We start from the raw sequence: 25722 nt of genomic DNA, 5'->3' as shown, positions 1-25722 counted from the left end.
CTGTTTTTGAGTCATGCCAGTTCACTTTCCTGCTAGATGTGTGCTCATCTACCTAACAATGGAGACAGCCTCTCCAACTGGTCGCAGAGGCCATTCAAGATGCAGGTTTAGTTATTAAGGATTATTGTAGTCACCAAAGATAGGTCCCAATATAACTTTAATTTGGCAATGGACACTACTATTTTATGTAGAGGTTGGGCATAACTTTGCCATCAGACCCCCACAGCAGGGAATTCTTCCCAGTGGATGTACCGTGACTACCATTACCCCTTTTGTCTTGCATACTACTGGGAATGCACAATGAAGATGTCTTCCTCATTTAAAGTGACACTACAGCTAATGTAGTTGTTCTGGTGATTCATAGTCAATCCCTGCAGGCATTGGAAAAAGATTTAGAGAAAATGCAGTGTTTATATTACTGCATAGTAACACCTCCAGTGGCAGTCACTCAGACATTTTGCATGTAGAAGCTGAATATTCCTCATAGAGATGCACTGATTCAATACATGAGGAGATGCTGATTGGCCAGTGGTTTGTGCAGATCTGCCCTCCGCCCTGCCTTCTTGGCTGAGTTCATCAGAATTGACGATCTCGGCCAATCCAATGCTTTCCCATAGGAAAGTTTAGGATTGGCTGAGATTGTCAATTCAGATTATCTCAGCCTAGGAGGCGGATCAGGGGCAGAGCCAGCACCTGGAGACCCATGCAGAGCTGGAATAAAGGTGAGTTTGTTAGCTTTTTAAGGGGGGCTTTTGCATTCCTGATCCTATAGTATTCCTTTAAGCTACACCATTTTTATATAAAATTTAAAAATGGAAGAAATTTATTATTCCTGGTAAAAATCTACCTACATCTGTTTTCTCTTTTAATATTAGAAGCAGAGTGAAGTAAAAAACCTCAGTTCCTTGAGGATTGTATGTGTAAACTGTATCATATAACGGCCATCTACTGTATTTAAAGTGATATACAGCCCTCTTCTGCAGTTCATGTAAAATTGAAGATACTAACTAGACTGTCAGAAAATAAAAAACTGACTAATGCTGCTGTGTTTGCTATACCCAGGATGCATGAGCCTCCAGCTGGCCATGCACCAGCGCTTGGTAAAAAATTAAAGGGTTGGTTACAGTGAGTGTTTAGTAAAAGACAGGTATTTCTGTGAGTCACCACGAGACAGAAACAGAGATGACAAGGTTATGGTAGATGTGAGTATATTAAATTCTGACTGGCTATTCAATATGAAGCGTTTGAAAAGAAAAGATAATTATAGGAGACAAAAGAAATATAGTCTGCAGCGATATACCTGCCTTCGAAACAGGTTAGAAACTTGTGAAGGTTTATAAAAATGCCACTGGCATCAAGATTTAGAAGTTAGAGTAGAGTATATTTCTCTGTGGCAGTTTCTACTCAGGCATAGCATGTGATTTAAAGGAACACTCCAGTTAACTGCATTTCCTTTTGTCCCATTAATAAAAGTGCTGATTTAAGAGAAATCACCTCTTTTATGAATTAAATTAGGAACACATCCTTCACCATCAAGTTGACAACCAGCGGGCTTCCTGATTCACTCCATGTGAACAATTGTTCAAGAGGAAGTGAAAGTTTCCTGAGGGAAGTATTAGACAAATAAGAAGCATTCTGTTGGGGATCACCACATTCGATTGTCGCTTTCCTCGCGTGTGTCAATAAGAGAAACTGTTGTCACTAACAATCTCCCAGGGGCGAAGTGGAGCAGCAGCGAAAGAGACCTTGTCGCTGGAGGGAAAAAAAAGGTAAGTAAAATGTATATTCTGATGTATGGGGTGGGCATCTTGCATTAACAGGTTTAAAGGACAGTCCAAACATTAAAATCAAATATCGTTTTTTTTTTGTTTGTTTTTTTAACATTGGAGTGTTCCTTTAAAGGCTACTTGCAAAATTTTAACTACTGTATTTGAATACCTACCAAACCGGGTCTACAATTAGATCTATGATCTTACAGTATAATCACAATCTACTCCCCCTGTAATTGGTAATAACCATGATAACTAAAACCGCATTGTAGTCTAGTAGAAAAGAAAAATGTACCTCTGCCTATAATTAAGAAAACATATCTCTAGCAATCTCCAAGACTCTACCAGTGACTCTTCACCTTATGGAGATATAATTGGCCATTTTAGCCCTTACCATGCTTATGTGGACACCACTTATTTTTTCCTGAGAATGTGTATTTTCTAAAATGTCTTAACTTCCAATGATAAAATTAAGAGAATGGAGAGGAAAAAAAAATAAATCTGTCTTCATTATTTATTTATAAATGGCAGTGGAACGCGGTTGGCTACAATATGAAGAACGACAACAAAGCAGGTAATCAGCAATATCTCACTTGTGATGTTGCTTAATGTTTTTTAGAAAGTTCCCTAAAAATCCACGCCGAGTGTGTAACATGATGGATTTTTTACTAAACAACATTTATCAATGAACTTTGATTATGTCAATTCATTAAAAAGACTTTTGGAAATTCCCTTTGCTAAGTCTATCATTGAAAATGATTCTGTATAAATAGATCGAGTGAGTGCCCATCTCCTTGAAATAACATTTGTCAAACTGTTTATCAGAAGATTGCACCTTCTCCAGGTTGACAACCAGTCGCAGCCATTTGTATAAACCAACTTTCCACATTTTCTTCAATGAGGAATTACACAAGAACTGTATCAGTAGGTGAGCTAGGCAAACAAACATATCTGTACATTTGGTAGCCAAGTAAGAACTAGAAAGTGTGACTGTCTTGTGACAAAGTCCCTGTAATCTGAAAAGGGAAGAAGTCAATTTAATGCTACAATGTTGCAATGATGCAAAGACATTCTACTTCCTCGGAACACCTCTCGCAGCACAGGGCCCCTTTTGTGGAGCAAAACACTGCACATACAGACTCCAGGTACCATAACCACTTTAAATCACTAAGGTGATCATAGTGCTTGGAATAACCCGATTAACTTGATTGAGAGTAATTGAACTTGTAGCCACAGTTAAAAAAAAAAAAATCTAACCATAATTATCACAAAGCATGTTTTTCTAACTTCAGAGGCAAAAAAAAAATCTACACTTGTGGTGTTTATTTACTTAAAGCGGCACTGTCATGCCGAATCCCGTTTTTTTTTTGTTTTTTTAACCCCCCTCCCGCCTCCACTACATTCAATTGACCCCCTAGTCACCCCCAAATGCCCCTAAGCCCCCCAGATTACCTATTTATTAATCTGTATTTTCTGCCCAGATCTATATTCAGGGCGCCGCTATCTTTGTGTGGGTAGGTGAAGTCCCTGTGGGACACGTCATCTACCCACACTAGATAGCACTGAGATTCCCACACATGCCCAGTGAAACACTTGGACATGCGAACGGGAATTTCATCTATTCATTCATTCATCAGACAGACGAATTAATGAATAGAAAAATCAGACGAACAAACAAACACTGTGTATCAGTGTTGTTTGTTCGTTCACTTTATTACAAGGAGGGAGCTACCGGCGTGCAGCTCCCCCCTTGTAATATGTAAAGACAGAAGCGTCAGGGAGCAGTGCTCCCCACCACTTCATAAGCCCCCCAGGTCCCCCCCTCACTCTATAATAGTAATAGTATAAAGGAGAATAAAATCTCCCCAATGCCCCTACTCGCTATACCACGAGTAGGGGCATGTCTACTAAACAGTGGCTGTTCACTGTAAAATAAAATCCCTACTATCCGGCCCCCACCCCTGCACAGACCTACTGTCCTCCCGGCCCCCACCCCTGGGCGGCGGGTGGGGCCATAAAGATAACGAGGGGGTGGGACCTACTGTCCTCCCCCCGGCCCCCACCCCTGGGTGGCTGGTGGGGGCCATAATGATAATGGGGGTTGACCTACTGTCCTCCTCCCCCCGGCCCCCACCCCTGGGCGGCGGGTGGGGGCCATAATGATAATGAAGGGGGGACGACTTACTGTCCTCCCCCCCCCCCCGGCCGGCGGCCATAAAGATAACGAGGGGGGGACCTACTGTCCTCCCCCTCTCCGGCCCCCACTCCTGGGCAGCGGGTGGGGGCCACAATGATAATGGGGGTGGACCTACTGTCCTTCCCCCCCCCGGCCCCCACCCCTGGGTGGCGGGTGGGGGCCATAATGATAATGAGGGGGGGGGACACCTACTGTCCTCCCCCCCCAGCCCCCACCCCTGGGCGGCGGCCATTAAGATAACGAGGGGGGGACCTACTGTCCTCCCCTTCTCCGGCCCCCACTCCAGGGCGGCGGGTGGGGGCCATAATGATAATGAGGGGGGGGGCCTAAATCAAATAACCCCCCCTCCATCAAAGTTGACTAGTTATCTACTAAGCGGCTGCAAGATGCTGCCACAGCAATGAATAGGATCGGAGTTTCATTCATTAGAATGAAATTCCGATCCGAACAAAGTCCCGAATTGCGTTCTAACACGAATGGAGAAACTGTTAGAACGCAATTCGGCAGTTTTGCCGGCGTCCTGTCTAAGTGACAGGAAGCATCGCGGAACCAGATAGGAAAGCAAAGGATCATGGGAAAATTGCTGTGACCACCGGAAACGAAGCACACTTTGCTCCTCCGCTGGTCACCGCGTAAGAAACCTCCATAAGAGAAATAGTCCCTACTTTGTCTTATGTTTTAAAGAAAACTAGAGCAGATAGGAAGAAAAGAAGAACAGATCCTGAGAGAGGGAGAGAAGATGAATCTTTTGGGGAAAGGTAAGTTCGGCATGACCGTGCCGCTTTAACGCCTCGTTGTAGTGAATTTCAAAAACTAAATTGCAGAATTTAGGCTAAAATAGGGAATTTTTATACTTTCTGCAAATCAGCTAAGGATTTTGTTTGCGTGAGTTTCCAATCCACTACAATTTTGTTTAGTAGATAAACCCCATTGCTTAAGCCTGACTGTAAGCAACGTTTGATCATATATAGTCACAGTTTAATCCCAGGATGCTATGGGTATAAATGTACACGTAGCATTCCGAGACAGACCCACAATGCACCCTGACATATACATGCAGTTTATTGAACAGACCAGCGCACATTTCACATGTGTACATGCATAAATCATTAATATATATTTTCAAGTGAAAATAAGCGGACATGTATTAATATTCGCAGAAAAATGAGGTGCTGGTTACTCTTAAATGGTAAAACTATCTAATGAGCTAATAACCACTTGACCGGTTATTCTCACCAATATTATTTCAGGTAATAACTCCAGATCTGGTGTTAACAGATATTGACTAGGGCAATCTTTAATGCTAGGCTTTGGATCATTAACTCAATGACAGATACAATTAGTAAATTACTCTTGTGTACAGCTACAAGGTAAAAGCAAGTATCCAGTACATCAGAATTACAAGTGATGTCTAACCATAAAAGGACCTAAATACTGAGCGAGAGGATGCCTGAAGGATCAGATTAGTTAAACTGACATTTAACTTTTCTCTAACAGAAGGAAAAGTTAAACGTGCCTTTAATTCCCCAGTGCAGTATAACAGACATATATCATTTTAAATGGACTTTTAGCCAATAGCCAGTCAGGGTGGGGCTTTGAGCTGCCAATATTAGCTCGTACCCCAGGCAATCAAAAGTTGACGTCAGCAAGGGGACATTCTTTCAGCACTCTGCATCAAGAGGCCCTGGGTTTTAAATTGAGCCACAAACAAAATCTATAAATAGAGAGATGAACAATCACCAAGGATATGTCACAGATGCATGTTTGCAACATATTGATGTCGAAGGGATTTATTCACCAGAATAAGAAGAACTGACAAAGAGATCTAAAAATCTCTGCTTATCTATGGTGGCCTAAAATTTGCAAACCCCTTGTCGATTCTCTGCCATACATAGATTAGTGAATATGCACAAATGTAATCCTAAGAAGAAGGGAATTATAATGAATCTACAGTGGCAATAGTTATATTTGCTTTTACAAAAAAATGGTGCAATCTTTAAATAGAATTAAGACACGAGGGCTCACTTTCACTGTTACGTCGCAGTACCAGTGGTAAAGGCAGCAGGGCCCTTTAATAAGCTCACTTAGCAGTAGGAAGAAATGAAGTGATGACATTAGGCTTTGACCTGAGGGGTTAAACATGCAATTTTCCATCTGGTAAGACCTGGCTGTCTTGCACACATGCTACCACCTGCTGTTCCTTTCCTTACAGTACTTAGAAGCATTCAATTGACAATGAAACCAGTGCTGTAGATGCTGTTCCGGTTTAGTGGTTTCTCTAGAAAATCCTCTTATCTGTGTAGAGGAAAATAACATCTATGCAGTAAGTAGGCAGGCTCGGTACATAATGTGAATTTAAATACTACAGGGGAAGGCAGGAATGTGACCCTTCGAGTGCTGCAGTAGAGATGGGTTTTATGCACACTAAGGGATTTTAATTATAGACAACAGATTGCTACAATACGACAACAACACGCAGAGTTCCAGGGCTGGACAAATCCCACGAGAGCGTGCCGCTTACACAGTTTAACTCTGGGGCCTGGGTATTCTAGTATATCACTACTTTATATAAATCTCAACAGCATTTACGGTTTCGTGACTACTAAAATAAAATGTAAAGACATTTTTTAAAATTTTATTCTCACTTGTACAAAACAATCAGAAAATAAATTCCACGGCTTTGTACACATAAGAGATTCAAACATAGTACATATTTGAAAAGTATTTTTATTTTTAATTTTTTTTTATTTTTTAAGGAATAGAAAGGTAAATTACAGAAAAAAATAATAATGATAAAATAAGTGTGTGTAAGGAAAGCATAAACCAGGTAAGAGGTATGTCCATTGAAAAGGCTGAAAACAAGCTCTCTCCACCACAATCAAAGTATGCAGCCACTTATCTTGATCCTTGAAGGCTCATGGACTATCCCATTACGTTGAGCTTACCTAGCTATTTTCTCTTGAAACTACAATAAATCTACTGCAGTATGTTTTAATGGAAATCCGCCCGAAGACTCTTGAGTACTGCAGTAAAAGGCAAGGAGTTCTCAAAGTCAGTCACAGCAGGCAGCCACGGGGGTCTCTTAACCCCTTAAGGACCAAACTTCTGGAATAAAAGGGAATCATGACATGTCAGACATGTCATGTGTCCTTAAGGGGTTAAAGTGCTAAGTGGCATGAAGCCCGGGAAGCGCTGTGTATCATGCCCATGTGCTGTCCTAAGTGGGACTGGCCACTGCAACTGATGGTGTGTCAGGTATGTACGCACGCCAGGTAAATACCTTCCATTTTCTCTATGTATTGTTCAAGAATACCAAATAGACCATAGCATTTGTTGCCACATGGGCCTACAGTCACATCATGATTATGGCAGAAGTCACCTATTTCCGTAACGTTGGAAGGTTTCTCCAACAGTTTCTTTTGTGGCCCATCATGGTAGGGACATTGTGACAGTTAAACTCTAAATAATTCTGCTATCTACTTCAGTTAATGAGAATATATTAAAGGGTCCCTCGGGACACCATAACAACTTCATTAATATAAGATTGTTATGGTGCTAGGAGATCCTTGCCGATGTGAGTGGCTCTCCATTCACAAAACGGCTTAAGAAACGTATGTATTTTTCTCAAGCCGTTTTTATGAATGGAGAGCCACTGAATGGCTGTGAGCATCAGCTGACTGCTCTAGGCAAATCAGAGGCGCCCCCAGGGCAAAGCTCGGGAGTGGCACTGGTAGATTATTTAAAGGAACAATCCAGGCACAATAACCACTACAGCTCTCTAAGTAATCAAACCTTTGAAGAACTGTTTGACAACTTACCTAGGTTCTGCCGGGATAGGGGAAGTAGTAGGGAATAGGGGCAGTAGTGTGTGTGTGTATGAGGGCTGCAATGTGTGATGAGTAAAGTGTCTGTGAGAGTGGCAGTGTGTGTGAGGGCTGCAGCGTGTGTGAGGGGGCGGGTGCAGTGTGTGTGTGAGGTGTACACTGTGTGTGAGGGGGGTAGTGTGTGTGTGTGGATTAAAACCTTTAACCCTTCAATATCATGGCAATCTTGGCACATCATCTACCACAATGGAGCTTCAGCAAAAGCTGGACATCATTTCAGTGCAGGTATTTTTGCCAATTTTCGTGAAAACAGCAACAACAGAGATGTATGCAGTAGTATTTATGAAGTATGATGGGCTGAACTTGTATAGTTTACAACTGTTTGTTCTGGGGTGTCCTGCATATGTGGACAACAGGAAAAAGATTCTCATCAAGCACAGTGTGAGGGCATCTTTGGGTGGGTGGGTGAAGTAAAATGTAAAAAAAAAAAAAAAATTGTATGTGTGTCTGCTAGGGAGTTTGTATGTGTGTGTGTGTCAAAGAGTGTATGTGTGTTAGTGAGATTAAATGTGTGCTTGTCAGTGAGTGTGTGAGAGTGTAGGTGTTTGTCAGTGAGAATGTATCTGTTGTTGTCAGTGAGAGTGTATATGTGTTTCTGTAAAAGAGTATGTGTGTTTGTCAGTGAGAGTGTATGTGTATCTGTCAAAGAGTATGTATATCTGTGTGTCAAGGTTTGAGCATGTGTCACTGTGTGTATCTAAGTGTGTGTGTGTGTGTGTGTGTGTGTGTATCTGAGTGTGTCAGTAAGTATCTGTGGGTGCAAGTGTGTGTATCTATGAGTCAAGATGTGTGTGTCAGTGTGTATCTGAGTGTGTGTGTGTGTGTATCTGTGTGTCAAGGTGTATCTGTGTGCCACTATGTGCCAGTGTGTGTGTGTGTGTGTGTACACACTGACAGAGATACACACACACACACTGGCACAGTGGCACACCTTGACACACACCGGCACATACAAACACTTTGAAACATATATACACACAGATATACACTGTGTGTCAAGGTGTGTGTATCTGTGTGCCACTATCTGCCAGTGTGTGTGGTGTGTGTGTGTGTGTATCTGTGTGTCAGATTCATACACACACCTTGACACACAGATAGATAGATACATACATACACACACACACACAGATACACACTGTGTGTCAAGTGTGTGCATCTGTTTATATGTACACACACACACACACAATGGCACATACAAGCACAGATATACACACCGGCGCATACAAAAAATGATGTTGATACACTATGTCAAAGGGTTCCCCCTCCCTACATGCATTAGCGACACTGCACCCAGACCACTTCAATGAGCTGAAGTGGTCTGGGTGCCTATAGTGTCCCTTTAATGTATTCGTTCTGGTGTCTATAACCTGTACCTGCAACCATTTGAATGTAAAAGCTGCCTTGGTGCCTCTTGTGGCAGTCTCTATGGGAAAGCATTTAATTGTGTTAGATCATCAAAATTGATGATCTCAGCCACAAAGGCGAAGTCAGGTGGTTGGACTGGCATGGCAGAAAAGGGGAGTAAAATCACCTTTTCACTGCTCTGCCAGGGGGAACAGGTACATAAACAACCACATAGTGTTACTTTAAAGTTACACTGTACTTACTATAACAACTTCATCTTATTATAGTTGTTACAGTGCCTACAGTAGTTACCCCATTAAATTTGCCCCCCAAATGTCTTTTTACCAATTAAAAGGCTCGTAAGTGTGGCTTTACTTCACACCTCCAGTCCCTCTGGACAGGACAGCAGGGATCGTTACTTCTCAGCTCTGATCCCAGACATTCCATGACATCACGTACACTGCCATCATGGCTTGCCAAAGAGAACAATCAATAATCCTCTATAACAAAATTTCGATTGGTGAAGTGCAACTCATGCAACTACGGTCCACGATGCTCCAGTAAAAGATGCATTGGATTGGACAATAATCCTGGAGACACGGTGATGGAGAAAAGGTAAAACAAAAAAAAACAAAAAAAACTTTATTTTTCCCATTCCAGCTTTCACATCGGAGATTCTATAGCGTTAGGAATACAGATTTGCAATCTTAACACTATAGCGACTCTTTAAAGCGACTGTCACCATGGGTTGCAAAGACCCCAATGGTGACTTTGCTGCTTGCAGTGCGGTGGCCGCAGGATGAAAAGACAAGTGGGGTTTAACGGACCTGAAGCTTTCCGTTGCAGCCACTGCAATCTTTTTTGGGATCCTCGTCAGCTCCTTGCACTTCATCTATAAGAGCTGATTTGGTTTTATTTGTATTCTTTCCCAAAGCCCTATTATCTTCAAGTAGTGTTTCTCTAGGTCGCTTCCTAACTACATTATAGCCATTCCTTATTTGCCATTCAGTATAACCTCATTCCTCTAAACGTTATTTTAATGAAAGTGCATGTTGCTTGAAACTATTTAAGTCCAAACTATTTCTACATAATCTGGTATATTTTTACTTTTTTGCCATGGAGTCACACCGCTATATTTTATGAATGGCAATGCACACAGTAGCTTTATGTACATAGGTGTAACCAATAAATACTGTTTAACGGCACTGGTAAAAACCACAGCAAGGTTTTTGTGGGTGGGGATGACAGTGACTGCAGTGCAACTGGTGGAGAGGTACTTTGGGGCTATATCTGATGGGTTTTCAGCAGAGACACAGACAGATTACTTTACAGTATAATAGAGGTTTCATAAATGCAGCACATATAGTATCTGTATGATTTCTTTAGCACTAACAGATACATTTAGAATTTTACATGTGACATTAAGGTAGAGGGGAGTTACAGTAACCATACATTGTATGTTCATTTTATTTAGCACTAACAGGTAAAGCATGAGAGATCAATGAAATGCCATGGGCTTTTTCACTGCACAAAATGGCAATTCTTTAGCAATTTCCTCTTTCACTTTGAGAATTGCGGTTTGATAAAAAAAAAAATTAAAAAAAAAAAATTAAAACACTATATTTGCCATGTCCAAAAACCTGAACCTTTCCAAGTGTGGCTGACAAAGTCAAAGAGCACTTTTGAACCTGTTTCAAGCGAATCTCTAGAGCTATTGGAATATCCATCATGTAAAAGTGCCTTTTTTGGAAAAAATAATAAAGCTGGGATGTCTGGCCTGGGTAATCTAGCTGATCTTGGGCATTTCCCATAATTAATTCCCACAGAATTACTGGACACCAGTAATTTAGAGTGCGTTCTGTACGGCAGGATTCTGGGAGGGCTAGGGAGGGTAGGAAGGGCTGAACAATTGGCTCTTATTTTTTTTTACCCATGTATAGTATTGCCTAGAGAAAAATAGTATTATTTTAGTTTGTGACTTGATATAATTAGAGTGGATACATGTGCTGCAGCATGTCTTTTTTTAATGACCATTATAAAGAAAGATATTCATCAGGACAATGGACAATCCATCAGGACAATGGATAATGCAAAACCCCTACCCAACATGAAACTGGAGAAAAAGAAAATGTAACTTTTTGCATCTTGCGTAGTCTGCTATGAAAAGCAAGTTATTGGCATAAATGGACCCGATGCTTTCAGGATAAAGATCACTGGTAAAACATAGATCAAAATGTTTGTTTCCATAACAGCTTATATGTTCCAGTGTACCCTTACAGGTTTAGTGTGAGGAATCATCTGCATTCAATAACCCTGCAAAGGTTAATCAAATTATATTATAGATTTGTTTAAGACAATCTGTATTTGTGCTGCCTCAAAATTGCTAAACACACCAGTTTCACATCACGGTGGCAATTACAAGCCAAAGCCTGCTGTTAAATGGTCCCTAGGAAAGGATTGTAAAGTAAGAGAAAACACAATGTAGCTGATTAAACAAGACATTAACAGACTTTCGAAAGCTTGGTACGGGTAAAATAGATTATATACAAGAGAGCCCTTTACCCACGAATGCTTGGCTTTTTTTTTTTTAACAGGAAAAAACGCCAGTCAGACCGTAAAGTTTTAGGTTTGGTTCTATAGATGGGAAACTGGCAGGCGTACTCGTGAAACTTGTGGACAGTTCCTAAGGTTTAAAATGTACTCCAAAAGAACCGCGTGCAGAATTCATTCAGAATGGAAATCCGGGTATATAAGGATCCATAAATAAGTGAGAAAAAAAAACTAAACAGGAATTGTTTTAGAAGGCAATTACCAGTTTGGCTGTAAATCCATATGATTTGAACTTTACCAATCCACCCACACCCATTTGGAGCCCGATCCTGATGAGAGTCCCAAAGGGGACTGAAACGTCAATTATTTTAATGGATTTTCAATAAACTTGAAAATTTTAAACTTCAAAAGCCCGTGAGTGCTGATCACTACTTGGACTTTGTATTTCCTTCCCTGAATTTCAACCAACCGGCTACATTCTTCATAAAGCGTGAGTGCAAAGATTGTCTATATTTTGTTATATTCTTTAAATATAAATAAATAGCGGAATAAGAATATATTTATTTATTTATTCCACTACTTATTTTTGTGCTAATTATTTCAATTGCTAGAGCATTCAGACAACTGGATATATTTTCTATTTTATCCCTTGATATGTCAGAGAGGTGTATTTTCTAGCCCTCTGGCACACAAAAGGGTTAACTGCTCGTGTCACTATGACAGCCAAGAAAATAAGGCCAATCTGCTGTTCTTCCCCCTAGAGAGTATTCGTTCTGCTCAAGAATCAGTCTGTGACCTCAACAATCCAGCCATCACTTCTAAGCACATTCACTGTGTGTTCTCTCACAAGGCCTTGTGCCAGCGAGATGCAGGCTCTGCCTGACAGTCCTGGACACAGTGTTAAGATTTTGTAGAATAAACTGACTTATCTGCACAATGTGGAAACGATCTAATGAGGGGCTATACATTTTGAAAACGTACAGCTTATATAAGACATTGCTAAAACATTTCAAAATATTAAAAGGAACAGTACAGAATAGAAATGCAATTATTACTATAATCACCACATCAAAATGTTCATTAGTTGGGAAAGTTTACTATGCTCTTATTCCTAAATATGTATCCATTTCCTGCAATATTTCCTTAAAGCTAGTAAAAAGATAAAAAAAAAAACTAAAAACTAAACCAGGCAATTCTGAAAGAACGTTTCAGACATCGCCTTGGCTGCTATTGTAAGACGCACCTGTGCTAAACAATATTTTATCAATTTCAATTTCTTGAAAGTCGGAAAATGAATGTTGGCCTCTACAAGTATCCTGAAAGTCTGAAACCTGTAAGAATAAACCAGCTTAATTTCCCCCTAATGGAACAAAAGTGTAGTTGTAAATAATTTATATCTTTTAAAAAAAATGTACTGACATATCCAGTGATACTTTAAAGAAAACAGTACATATAAGTTAGCAAACAGAAACTAAACAAGGCTGGCGATACCTTCATTAGAAAGTTTGTTAATTAGCAAATTATATAGTTTGTCAAGCATATGCATTTATAATAATTATTGATTACTGGTTTATTCTGCAAATGCCTAAAATTAGTAGAAATTAACAACGCTAATATTCGGAGTATGCAAATGGTGACTGAGGGTATTCAGATGTGTAGTCCACCAACAGCCACAAGCTACCTCTGTTTTATAGACCAAGGTTTATGCACCATTTTGATCCACACTCTAATCTAGATGAACCAGAGAAAAGGCAGTGTTTAAATTACAGCCTAGGGACACCTCAAATGGCAGTCACTCAGACAACCACTAGAGGTGCCTCCAGGGTCAGTACTGCACAACGTGCAGCACGAATGTTCAGCGTCAGCTCTGCATGGAGGCGCTGAACTTTCCCCATTGAGATGCATTGGTTCAATGCATCTCTATGGTGGAGATGCTGATTGCTGCTCATGTGCGATAGCCTCCGAATGCTTTCCCATGGGAAAGCATTGGATTGGATGAGATCGTCAAGTCTGATGATCTAAGCCAATAGGGTGGAGCGTGGGCAGGGCCAGCCATGACGGGACCTGAGCGGCACTGGAAAAATGTATAACCAGAGATAAGGAGGTACCAGGGGACTAAACAGCTATTTAGACTTATACAGTTAGGAATACACTATAGTGTTCCTTTAATTTGCCATTCTTCAAATTCTAATCATGCCTTACTGCATCTATAAACATTTTTGAATATAAAGAAGCACTATAAAATCCCACATCACCCCAAATCAAAGAACTTACAAATTGAAGAATAAAGAGGCAGAATGAGAAAGTGATTTGCACAATTACAGCTTGCAAACAAGCAGATTAAGAAGGTGGTGTACTTGTACTTGTGTCTTTATGGGAGCCAGAGAGAGAATGTTTTGGGCATGCGATGCTAGCATGTTGCATCAAGTACCTGTGATTTCTACATGTTAGGATGCCAGTACATCTGTTCAATCATTTGATATCTCTCGAATTTCCGTCTTTAGGAGCATCTGATATAAATATATCTTCCAGAAACAGAACATAATTTCTGTACTCTCACGGTCTCACAGTTTTGAAGAAAAACTCACTATAGAGTATGTGACATCATTAGACACAATATTCTAACCAAAATACCAATACATGTGAGGCTCCCCAAGAAGACTTGGCATGTTTTAACCAGCACGCTGTCAGATATGAACAGAAGCAAAAAAGAAAATCAGGCCATTGACTACTCAAGTGGGTGGTAAGGAGGACTATGGGACAGGGGGGAAAGAACACTATGGGATGGGAGGGGGAGAGAACACATAAAAAGAGGGAGGGGAGAGGAACACTAGGGGGAGGGGGAGACAGAGGGACATTAAGGGGGGGCGCTAAGGTACAGGGGATGGAAAGGAAAAGGAACACTGGGGAAGGGGGCGACCACTAAAAGATGTTGGGTGGTAAGGAGCACTATGGGACTGGGGAGGGGGGTGGGTGGTAAGGAGCACTATGGGACAGGGGAGTGGGTGGGTGGTAAGGAGCACTATGGGACGGGGGGGGAGGGGTGGTAAGGAGCACTATGGGAAAGGGGAGGGGTGTGGGTGGTAAGGAGCACTATGGGACAAGGGAGAGGGGTGGTAAGGAGCACTATGGGACAGGGGAGGGGGTGGGGTGGTAAGGAGCACTATGGGACAGGGGAGAATGTGTGGGTGGTAAGGAGCACTATGGGACAAGGGAGAGGGGTGGTAAGGAGCACTATGGGACAAGGGAGAGGGGTGGTAAGGAGCACTATGGGACAGGGGAGGGGAGTGGGTGGTAAGGAGCACTATGGGACAAGGGAGAGGGGTGGTAAGGAGCACTATGGGACAGGGGAGGGGAGTGGGTGGTAAGGAGCACTATGGGACAGGGGTGGTAAGGAACACTATGGGATGGGGGAGGGGGGGGAAAGAACCCTATAGGACAGTGGAGGGGGGGGGGGAAGGAACACAGGGCGGGGGCCTAAGTGGGGAGAAAGACACAGAGGGACATGAGGGGGGAGAATGAAACACAGATGGGCCTGGGGGTGAGAAAGTTCACAGAGGGGTTGGGGATGAAAGCGCCACAGAGAAGGGCCTGGGTGTGGAAATACATAGGGGCTGTGGGTGAAAGAGACACAGAGGGGCTGGAGAAGAGGAAAAAGAGTCACAGAGGGGCTGGTGGTGAAAGAGAAACACAAAGGAGCTGGTAAGAGTAAAAGACACAAAGGGGCTGGGGGGGGTAAGACACACAAAGGGGGGTTGTAAGAGATACACAAATAGAGGTGTAGGACACACAATGGGGAAAATAGGGGATAAGATACACTAAAGGGGGTAAGTCATTTTAAAAAAGGGGATAAGAAACAAAAGGTGGATTAAGGGGCACACAGGTGAAGAGGCTTTTGGTTGGGTGGGGAGCGGGGGGGCAAAATCATCTTTGCCTGTGTAACCAAAAATCCTTGCACTGGCCCTACACACACAGACACAATATATTTCTTTAATTTATGAGCCGATCCTAGAACTCACTTGACTTTTTGAATCCAGATGCAGTAGTCTGTAATATACAAGTCATTAAGGATGTACACTGGATCATTTTCTTGAAATATAGCATGGATATCCAATAAACATTTCAAAACTGCAGCTTTACCTAGAAAGAGACAACAGAGAAGAGACAGAGGGTTACTTGACACTTTAAAAGAATTCCTGCAATAGGGATGCTTTGAAGAAACATAGTGCTAGCATTATCCACCTTAGAAAAACATACTAGGAGACACATAACTGACATGCTCTACATGGCTTAAATATATAGCCTGATGTACGGAAAGGTTAAGCACCCTAGAACACACTCACCAGTAGATGGCAGCAGAGTTTTGCAACTGTACAACTAAGTGGAGGGCATTTTTGAGAGGTAGTTTGAAGTGATAGTGTGTATATGCCTGCGGGCTGCAAAGCCATATAGCAAGTTTCAATTAAGCAATGTAAAAAAGGGAAACGATATGCAACAATAGCAAAGACATCAACTCAAGAGAAGACATTTTAAAAAAAAAAAAATACAAAAAAAAAAAAAAACAACATACTGAGCAAACTATTACCAGAAAAAAAGAGTGATGAGAAAAACAAACACATTTGTATTTCAAAAATAATATTTAGAATATTTAGAAAGTGAGGAATCGGTATCAAAGATATCAGAACCCAGAAAATGTGCACTTTGATATTACACAATTTTGTTCAAGTGGAGATTTCGTTATACACAGAACTGTTTGCGGTCCGTAGAGGTTTTAGTAAAAAAACCACTGTGCTTGACATAGCTATTTATCTGTGAAAGCTGTTATCTGTTGATTGACCACATGCTCTCCAACTGATCTGGCTGCTGTGAGGTTTGGCAGCAAAACCTGGAAGCCTTCCTTTCGGTCTAACTCTAGTTAAAAGGAACACTAGCTGGAAAAACCAATGCTTGGGAGACAAAGTTATAAATAAACAACATACAATCATTCTGTAGGTTCTTAGCATTACTGCAAAGTGCCCGGTGCTTGGAGTCCCCTCTACCTGTAAATCGGGCAAGCTCTGAATTGTTGGTTCCAAGTTGCCTATAACAATGTTGTTCCTACTGTTTAAGCAACGTACGTACACCTCCATATCGAATAGGGAAAGTTCTTTCGCTCCACCCTGGAGCAAGTCATGCCACAAGCTGCATGTGAATGGCCAGTGTCTCTCCCACTAGTAAAACACAGAAGCTATCAGTTTATTATGCCGTTTTAATCATCCAATGTTATTATTGGAACTGCTCTTTGGGGACAAAATACTTTTTCCATAAACCTCAGCAGGGCTGGATAATATGGGATAAGACCAGTCCTAACAGACAGAATGAGATGCTCTTAACTGCTGCGCCTTATCCTGGTGTGTGAAGGGTCTGTCTGCAACTGCAGGTAGTCCCACTAAATATCGCACTAGGGACCTGCTGTTCAGGTGTGGATAGATGTGTAGGGGGAGAAGCATTAAAGGGGTTGTTGATCTGTCCAAGGTAGAATAAGCAGAGGCTATCCAAGCATCCTAAACTTTATGGAACACGTTAGGACTGTCATTGATCGATGAGGTCATTTTGTCCACTTCCATATACTTGTGGTCTTGTGAATAACTACTTTCCGTGTATGAACACCACTGGCTGTCCAAAGTTTGGCAGTTCTACTTGAACCAAGAACTGGCCTTCTCAACTTTCTTTCCATTTTCTTCATCAGGAGTACATGTAAGGAACATGTAGGATGTGGTTCCGGCTCTGTGTATACCAAAAGAACCTGTACAATTTTTGAATCAAGAAGACTTTGTGATTCTTATTGACCATTGTAGCAGTGAAGCTGCATCTGCACTTAGAGAAGATGGTTATTACAGCTATTTCTAGGGCACACCCTGTTAAGTCGTGTCCTATTCTAGATGGACCACAGGTTAGTTCCACATCATGAACTATTGTGGCTAATAGTTCCCCAGAGAGTTTCTGCATAACTGGCATTTGGGCTTTGTTCCATATGTTTGCAAGTAATTATCAGCTGAAAGTAAGACTGTCTATATATGGCCAGGTCGGCAGGTCTGTGTTTTCCTCAAAGGAATCTTGAGTATTGTCCACTGGTATATGCTGCCATGTTTAGCCAGGAATAAGGAACATGTATTCATACGGTTTTCTGATCTTGGTATTTATCCATGGCAGCATACGTTTCATTCATTTTTTTTCCTCTTTTGTCCCCCATAGATTGGCTTTGAAGCGTACTAACTAGACTGGTGATCACATGATTAAAACTCCTATTAAATCCTTTTCCTTATCATCTGAACTGGGAGGAGCTAACCCATTAATATATATTGTCATGGATGACCGCCAGGAAAAGAAAATTACGGTAAGTATTCCTGCTTAAAAAGTATCTGTATAGCACTCCTTTAAGTAATTCTATGGCTATATTCTTGGCTATAGATTCCTGGCTCCATCGCTCCGCAAAAGATAAAAATAACAGATATTGTCTAAACTCAAAGGCCTTTTTGGCAGTCCTCCCTGCTCACATTTTCACACCCCTTCTTTGGCAGAGGACTCTCAGGGCTGAAATAGCTTCCAGACTGCATTAAATAAAACACATATTTCTTAGACTCACACAAGGCATCCCTGCAGAGAGCCTTCCCTGCACATTACAGACGGATGAAAGACAGCTTGTTTTCAAGTGGGGTGCATAAACCCATTGTGGGCATCTGTCCAGGAATTGCCAGGGGTTAGAGCAAGCATGCACTGAAAGACGGACAAAGGAAATATTTCTATGGCTAGGTTTTCAGAAAATATGTTTTTAAAATAAGAGGGAAAGATTGAAGCTTAACATTCACATGCTTAGGAATGGTAAACACACAAAAGTGCAACACACAAGCAGTTAAAGCAGTATAAAAAACTGAATCTTATTGCGGTGTGTTTTTTCCTGATTTTTATCTCTCCATATGACACAAGTCCACCCTACCCTCAACAGTAGTCTATTACCCCTACTCTGCCCAAATGGAAAGGCATAATTCTGACACATTTATTCCAGTGAGTTTGCAGGGCCCCCAGTATCCCTGCAACTTATCTTAATCCAATTAGCTCCCTCCTTTATGTGTAAGACCTGGTACTTGGTGTTGAGTTTCCTTCTGTACCTTATCCCCACTGACCTCCACCTGTGGTCTCTGCTCTATGGATGGTGGAATTCATAACCTTGCTACCCCTTCCAGAGGTGCAGCCACTACTGGGATTTGATTTGTGATCGTGGCGTGAGCCAGGAAAGCAGAGTCCACAATGCTCCTGAATGAGAAGAATTGGATTGGACCAATGTTATCAGACATGATGGCGTTAAAAGGGCTGGAGCAGTGACCAGCTCACATCAGCTAGGGCCCTGCTCAAACGCCTCTCACTCTCAGCCACAGCTAAAGCACTCACATGGACCAAACAAAAATACTACGAGAAGGGTAACAAGGCAGACTCAATGCTAGCAAAACGTCTCAAACACCTAACGGACTCGAAACGAGTCTCCAAGATTCGTACATCGGACGGCACACTGAGTAGAGACCCCCACACAATCGGGAAAACATTCCAACAATACTTTACGTCCCTCTACAACCACACCCCGAACCCCCAAACCGACCTCACCCAAACCTTAACAGACGACTTCCTCAAAAAACTCTCCCTCCCCTCCCTCACAGATACAGCTAGAACGATAATCTCCGCAGACATCACCCCAGAAGAACTGCAGGCAGCTATAAAAACCTTAAAACCCAATAAAAGCCCTGGCCCTGACGGCCTAACAGCTATCTACTACAAATCATTTGGAGACATACTCACCCCACGACTATGCAAAGTATTTAATGAAATGCTCAAAGGCAACCCACTACCCCCCGACATGACGCGAGCAAACATCACTCTCCTACCTAAACCCGGTAAGACCCACGAAGACCCAGGCCACGTCCGCCCTATTTCACTCCTGAACATAGACTTAAAACTCATGACCAAAGTGATGACGACAAGAATCAACCCCCTCTTACCAAAACTTATCAACCCAGACCAAGTAGGTTTTATCCCTCAAAGACAAGCACAGGACAACACCAGACGAGCTATAGACCTCATTTGGTATGCCAATCATAAACGCCTCCCAACCACGATACTCTCCCTAGACGCCGAGAAGGCCTTCGACCGCCTTCTCTGGCCATACCTTTTTACAGTACTCCACAAATTCGGATTCCCACAAGAATTCACCCTTTTTCTACAAGCAATGTACCACACACCGACTGCACACCTCCTAATCCCCAACATCACCCCTCCCTCCTTTCCCATATTGAATGGAACCCGTCAAGGTTGCCCCCTGTCCCCTTTACTATTCGCCATCTCCCTCGAACCCCTGCTGGAGACCATACGTAATGACCCACACATAGAAGGGCTCCGGATCAGGGACGAAACATTCACAATCGCAGCATACGCAGACGACATCCTCCTTACCCTGACTAACCCCGTCCCGACCCTAACCACCCTCCTAGCAACCCTACAAAGCTACTCAAAGATCTCTGGATATCAACTCAACGCCACTAAATCAGACCTCATGCCGCTTAACCTCTCGGAATCAACTATCCACACCCTGAAACGGGAATTCCCCTTCAGAATCTGCCCATCAGCGATCACTTATCTAGGGGTCCAAATCACCAACGACACCTCCACCCTATACACAGCCAATTACCCCCCACTATTCCAAAGAGCATTCCTAAACCTGGAACGCTGGAAACCGATTACCATATCCTGGCTAGGAAGAATAGCCTCAGTTAAAATGAGCCTCCTACCCAAATTCCTCTATGCATTCCAAGCATTACCCATCCCCTGTAAAAAAACAGACCTCAAACAACTACAAACTGCCATAGACCGATTCATCTGGAACGGGAAGAAACCCCGAGTCCGTAGATCCACACTATACGTACCCAAACCCTCCGGAGGGCTAGGCCTCCCCAACCTTACACTCTACCTTCATGCGGCTCACCTCACCCAAATTCAGCACTGGCACCTTCCCCCCTCACACAAACGTTGGGTAGACTTAGAACACCTCATCTTTGGTAAAGAACACCCCTCCCAATACATGTGGCTCCAAAAACAATACAGATCGCTGCCACCCCCCACCTCCCCAACAATCACCCACTCCCTAGATCTCTGGGACCACCTAAGCGACAAATTCGAGCTGTCCCACGGGCTTATCACCTCTCACCCCAATCCTCCGCAACAGAATGTTCCCACCAGGCCTCACTCCGCAAGACTACGCCCACTTCGAAGATCGCGACATAGTTAGACTAGGACACCTTTACCCCAATGGCAAACCCCTGCAATACACCGACATCCCCAATCCCGAAACCCTAACCACATATGACTACTTTCGCTACCTCCAACTTCGAAGCTTCGCAGCAACAGACGCAGTTCGCTTAGCAGCCACCTCATCCCTGACCAGTTTTGAAAGGGACACCCTCCACTCACCATTCAGAAAGAGCCAAATATCAACCATATACCAGACACTAACCACACACCATACACAGGTATCCCTCCCATACATCGCGGCTTGGGAGAAAGACCTGGGACCCCCCGAAGACCCCTCAGATTGGGCAGACATCTGGGCATCTACCAAATCCATTTCAATATGCGTCACCCATCAAGAGCAGGCATACAAAATGCTCTTCAGATGGTACCTCACTCCCTACCGCCTAAAGGCCATGAAACAAAGCCCCACCAACCTCTGCTGGAAATTATGTGGTGAAACAGGCACTTTCCTCCACTGCTGGTGGACGTGCCCTAAACTTGCACCCTTATGGCTAACGATAACGGCCCTCCTATCCAGACTACTGGACAAGCCAGTACCCCTTGACCCGTGGGCTCTTCTACTCTCCAAACCCCTGGATAGCTTCACCCGCAATGAAAATAAACTCATAGCAAGAGTGACCCTTGCCACACGCAGAGCAATTGCGGAACACTGGTCCACGTCACGTATACCCACTCACCCTCAAATATACACAAAAATTACGGATAGTATAGATATAGACAGAATAACAGCACAGATACACGACACCCCTAAATCATTTCACAAAGTTTGGGACCCATGGCTAGAAGGACACAGTAACCCCCCATGGTGACCTACCAGATCACACAACCAACACCACCAACGTTATACGAACGCGAAGACACGCACCTAACCAACCAACCCCAAACCAATTCCACCTACCCTGGGCTCGGAGGGAGTACCCAGGAGGGCAGCAGCCTCCAATCCCCCTCCCCCACCCTTAACACCCCCTCCTACCCAACACTCCCCTTCCCTACAGCACCCAACCCACCTACCAGGCCCTGCCGCCATAGCCACAGTCACTGAACGACCCAAAGGCCGTAACCTCCAAGACAACTGTTCCCCCTCCCCAACAATAGAACGACCACCACCAAAATACCTGACCCAACAAGCCTACGATCTAACTTGTCTCTATTAACTGGCAAACTCCGGGACCGTTACCTGGTCAGAAACATCGTAACCAACCCTAGACCTCCGCAACAACACCTGACCAAAGAGAACATGACCTGTAAGGTCATACGCATGACCCCCCTAACTCACAGGTCCCCAATGGAAAATAATGTATGAGATACCAAAACACAATGCCAGAGTTATGTGCCAATGAAACTGTGTCGTATCATATTGTTACCCCCTGACTAACCAACCTCTTTTTTCTGTAAAAACGTTCAGCAACTTTTGTTTATGAAAAATGAAAAATAAAGAATCTTTAAAAAAAAAAAAGGGCTGGAGCAGAATGCTGCGAGGGAACTACTGACAGCGCTGGAATACAGCTAAGCCTTCATTTTAAAAGCAGATGTAAGACTTAATAAAATAAAAGGAATTATTATATCAAAGTTTTTATCAAAAGAGTAGATTATTCCTTGAAATCATATAACGAATGTTAAAAAAAAAGTGTGGGGTCAAACGAACGAAGATCAGAACAAATGTGTCCCTTCACAGACAAATTCCCATCATTATCAGCCAACTTCTGTGGGGTTGTAGAAGTGCCCGAGTGTAAAGAAGACGAGAGAGGGAGGGAGAGAAGGGGGGAGAGAGGGAGGGAGAGAAGGGGAGAGAGGAGAGAGAGAGAGAGAGAGAGGGGGAGAGAGAGGGAGAGTGTGTGTGTGTTTAAATATATTGCCTGCTCTCCTGTACTGCTGAGGATTGCTACCAACTAGGTGGATTTTGCTATGGAGCTTGTGTAGTGCCCTCTTTTGGTAGCAACAGCAATATGCACTACCTGAATAGCAAGGCTGGTTAATATGCATATTCGGGTAGATTTGCACATTGCTAATTCTGCAGGCAGGAGAAATATTTTCTGTTCATTATTGTCTCCCCCACCAGTTTATAAATATGTAATTGTGTTATAATACGTTGCTGTATGTTGTCTGCTATGACTTTTTTACGGTTTGTATTTGTATTGAGTTGTCACAGCAATGTTTATGTAATGATCATATGGGCTAGTCCCAAGTAAAATAAAGTTTTGTATGTTAGTTCCTTTTTCTGTGTGGATTTGTAGTGATCCCAGTGATAGAGTCATCGGACCTGTTTGCTGGTTGCAGGTTCCATCTAGCTCTGAGAGCTAGGCCTGAGAGCCGTAAATGGCAGAGCTCTATATACCATTGCAGGCGGATGTGGATACCTGCCTGGAAGAAGGGCTGCAGGGGAAGAGGCAGAGGGAATTATAACTGCCTGGAAGGAACGCAGCAGAGGAATAGGCCGAAGGGACAATCCCTGCCCAGAAGCAGGGTTGCAGTGTATGAGGCAGAGAGGACGATACCTGCCTGGAAGGAGAGCTGCAGCCTGGTCGGGTGGAAAAGCTCCACAAGGTCCCCAGTCAAGCTTCGGCGACTGGGGCTGAGGCTTCCAGGGTCCCTGCAAGCAGCTAGGAAGCAGACTGGTCGGAGGTACTCGGTCGGAGTACAGAAGCTCTGTCACAGTAACCTTTAGGCCTAAAGGGCTGGTCTAAACATGGCTGCACTCATGCCAATAACAAGCCCTTCCAAGCACAACCTATCCTTATAAGAATGCTTTGCGACGAGTGTTCACATTCCCAAATCCCATATACTACAGTGCAGCATAATGATTAAATATTTCGAAGACTTGTATTAATTGCCAGGAGACTGGAAATGAAATGTTTTTGCTACCAGACAGAACAACCCTCTTAATTACTAAAAAGAAAATGTGAATGATTGAGACAATATGAAAATCCAGCACTGACATAACACGGAAAAACACAGCTTTAGTTATACTACCACAGTGTTGGCAATGTTTTGTCTTCACGGGGACCTTTTTTCACGGATGCTAGAGATGGAATCATTGCCAATTCTGTGGTGGTGCGAATAAAATCATGGTTTTTACTTATTCCCACAGCTTGGATCAATGTTGCTTTGATCTACTGCTGTGTGCAGATCCTGTGTCTGTGACACTGGGATGTGTGCTGGCAAATGTCAGTTCAAGTGACTGTGTTGCAAAAGTATTAAAGCTTCTCACCTCATTATGTTGTCTCTTGCCTCAGCTATGGGACTACAGTGAGCTATTAAGGGAGTGTTAGGTATAAAAACTAAATTATTCACCAGGCCGATATTAGTTTCTTAGAGTCTGAGTGCGGTCTTTAGTTTGATGGAGTTATTTTTTAGAAACACAAGGATATCAGAAACAAACAGTACACACGTTGGTGAGTTTTCCTTACTGGAGGGAACTTGAGAAGCACTGTTCATGGACTTTATAAGGTCATACATGGTGAGAGACCAAACAAAATGTTAAACAGTATTCATTACAAGTTTTTTAGTAGTTATCTGGAACGTTTATGTGCCAAATCCGCACTGTCTGTACATGGTCGGGTTAGAGTACTGAAATCAACTTACCGAGTTTAAGCAGTGAAAATGTATCCTTCATAGCCTTGGTTACCAAACTGAAGTGTCTGTAGAGCGGATAGCATAAAACTCTTCTGCCGAATGACACCAACACGTCCTTAATAGAGTTGTAATTCTATTTGAGTTTAAAAAAAAAAAATAATAATAATAATAATAATTAATGCAACCTAATCAAATTACCTTAGATAAGCCTACTTAAACTAATAGAAGTAGGAACCTTGAAGGAACACTATAGTTCTGATTTAGCGGTTTAAGTCAAATCAGAGCGTGTTTTTGTCAATGAGTGAGTGTGTCCATGTCAAATCAGTGTGTGTGTCTGTCAGTGAGAGTATGTGTGTTAGTATGTATGGGTGTGTCTGTCAGCCAGTGTGTATATCTGTCAGCGGCCCTGCTCCAATCACACTAAAAAGGTGATTTTACTCACCTTTCCCCCCAAACAACACTGGCCACACCGCAGCTTGCTAAGCCATTATCGCAGATATCATTAACCTTGATCAACCTTTCCCATAGGAAAGCAATGGGAGGCCATTGCGCATGTGCAGAAAAAACACGTGCTGTACCAATCAGCATCTCCGCATAGAGATACGTTGAATCGTCTCAATGCACTGAAATAGGAAGCACCTCAAGTGACCATCTGAGTGACTGACACTAGAGGGGCTACTAAGCAGCAATGTAAACACAGCCTTTTCTCTAAAAAGCTTGCTGGGACATGCTAAATACAACAGAACCACTAGATTAAGCTGTAGTGGTTCTGGTGACTAGAATGCCATTTTAAAACAAGGGCCTCCTCCTTCTCTATTTACTACCTAAATAGTGCTGCTTTAGGGATATATGTGTTTATTGTCCTTTCACCAGAATTTGCAAAACCCCCTGAAATACACACATACATACATATTGACATACTGACATACATACACACACATACTGACATATGGACATACATACGGACACACACATATACTGACATACACATTGACCTACATACATACTGACATACACACACATACATACATATTTTTTAGCCCCCCCCCCCTCCTGTTTCTTACGTTTT

At 42.7% G+C, this 25722-nt stretch overlaps 1 protein-coding gene across 1 annotated transcript in view; it reads right to left on the bottom strand.

Moving 5' to 3' along the window:
• The window catches only part of SHQ1 (SHQ1, H/ACA ribonucleoprotein assembly factor), a 113497-nt gene that overhangs the window by 23625 nt on the left and 64150 nt on the right, over positions 1 to 25722 (bottom strand). Inside the window, exons 10-11 of the mRNA XM_063426761.1 lie at positions 24663 to 24786; positions 15764 to 15884 (exon numbers count right to left, since the gene is read on the bottom strand). Of these exons, the coding sequence (XP_063282831.1) occupies positions 15764 to 15884; positions 24663 to 24786 (245 nt within the window). The remainder of the gene's footprint in view (positions 1 to 15763; positions 15885 to 24662; positions 24787 to 25722) is intronic.

This window comes from Pelobates fuscus, chromosome 7 (assembly GCF_036172605.1).
Source record: "Pelobates fuscus isolate aPelFus1 chromosome 7, aPelFus1.pri, whole genome shotgun sequence".
Lineage (NCBI taxonomy): Eukaryota > Metazoa > Chordata > Amphibia > Anura > Pelobatidae > Pelobates > Pelobates fuscus.
Note: the sequence above shows the minus strand (reverse complement) of the source record. Positions and strands in the feature narration are given on the sequence as shown.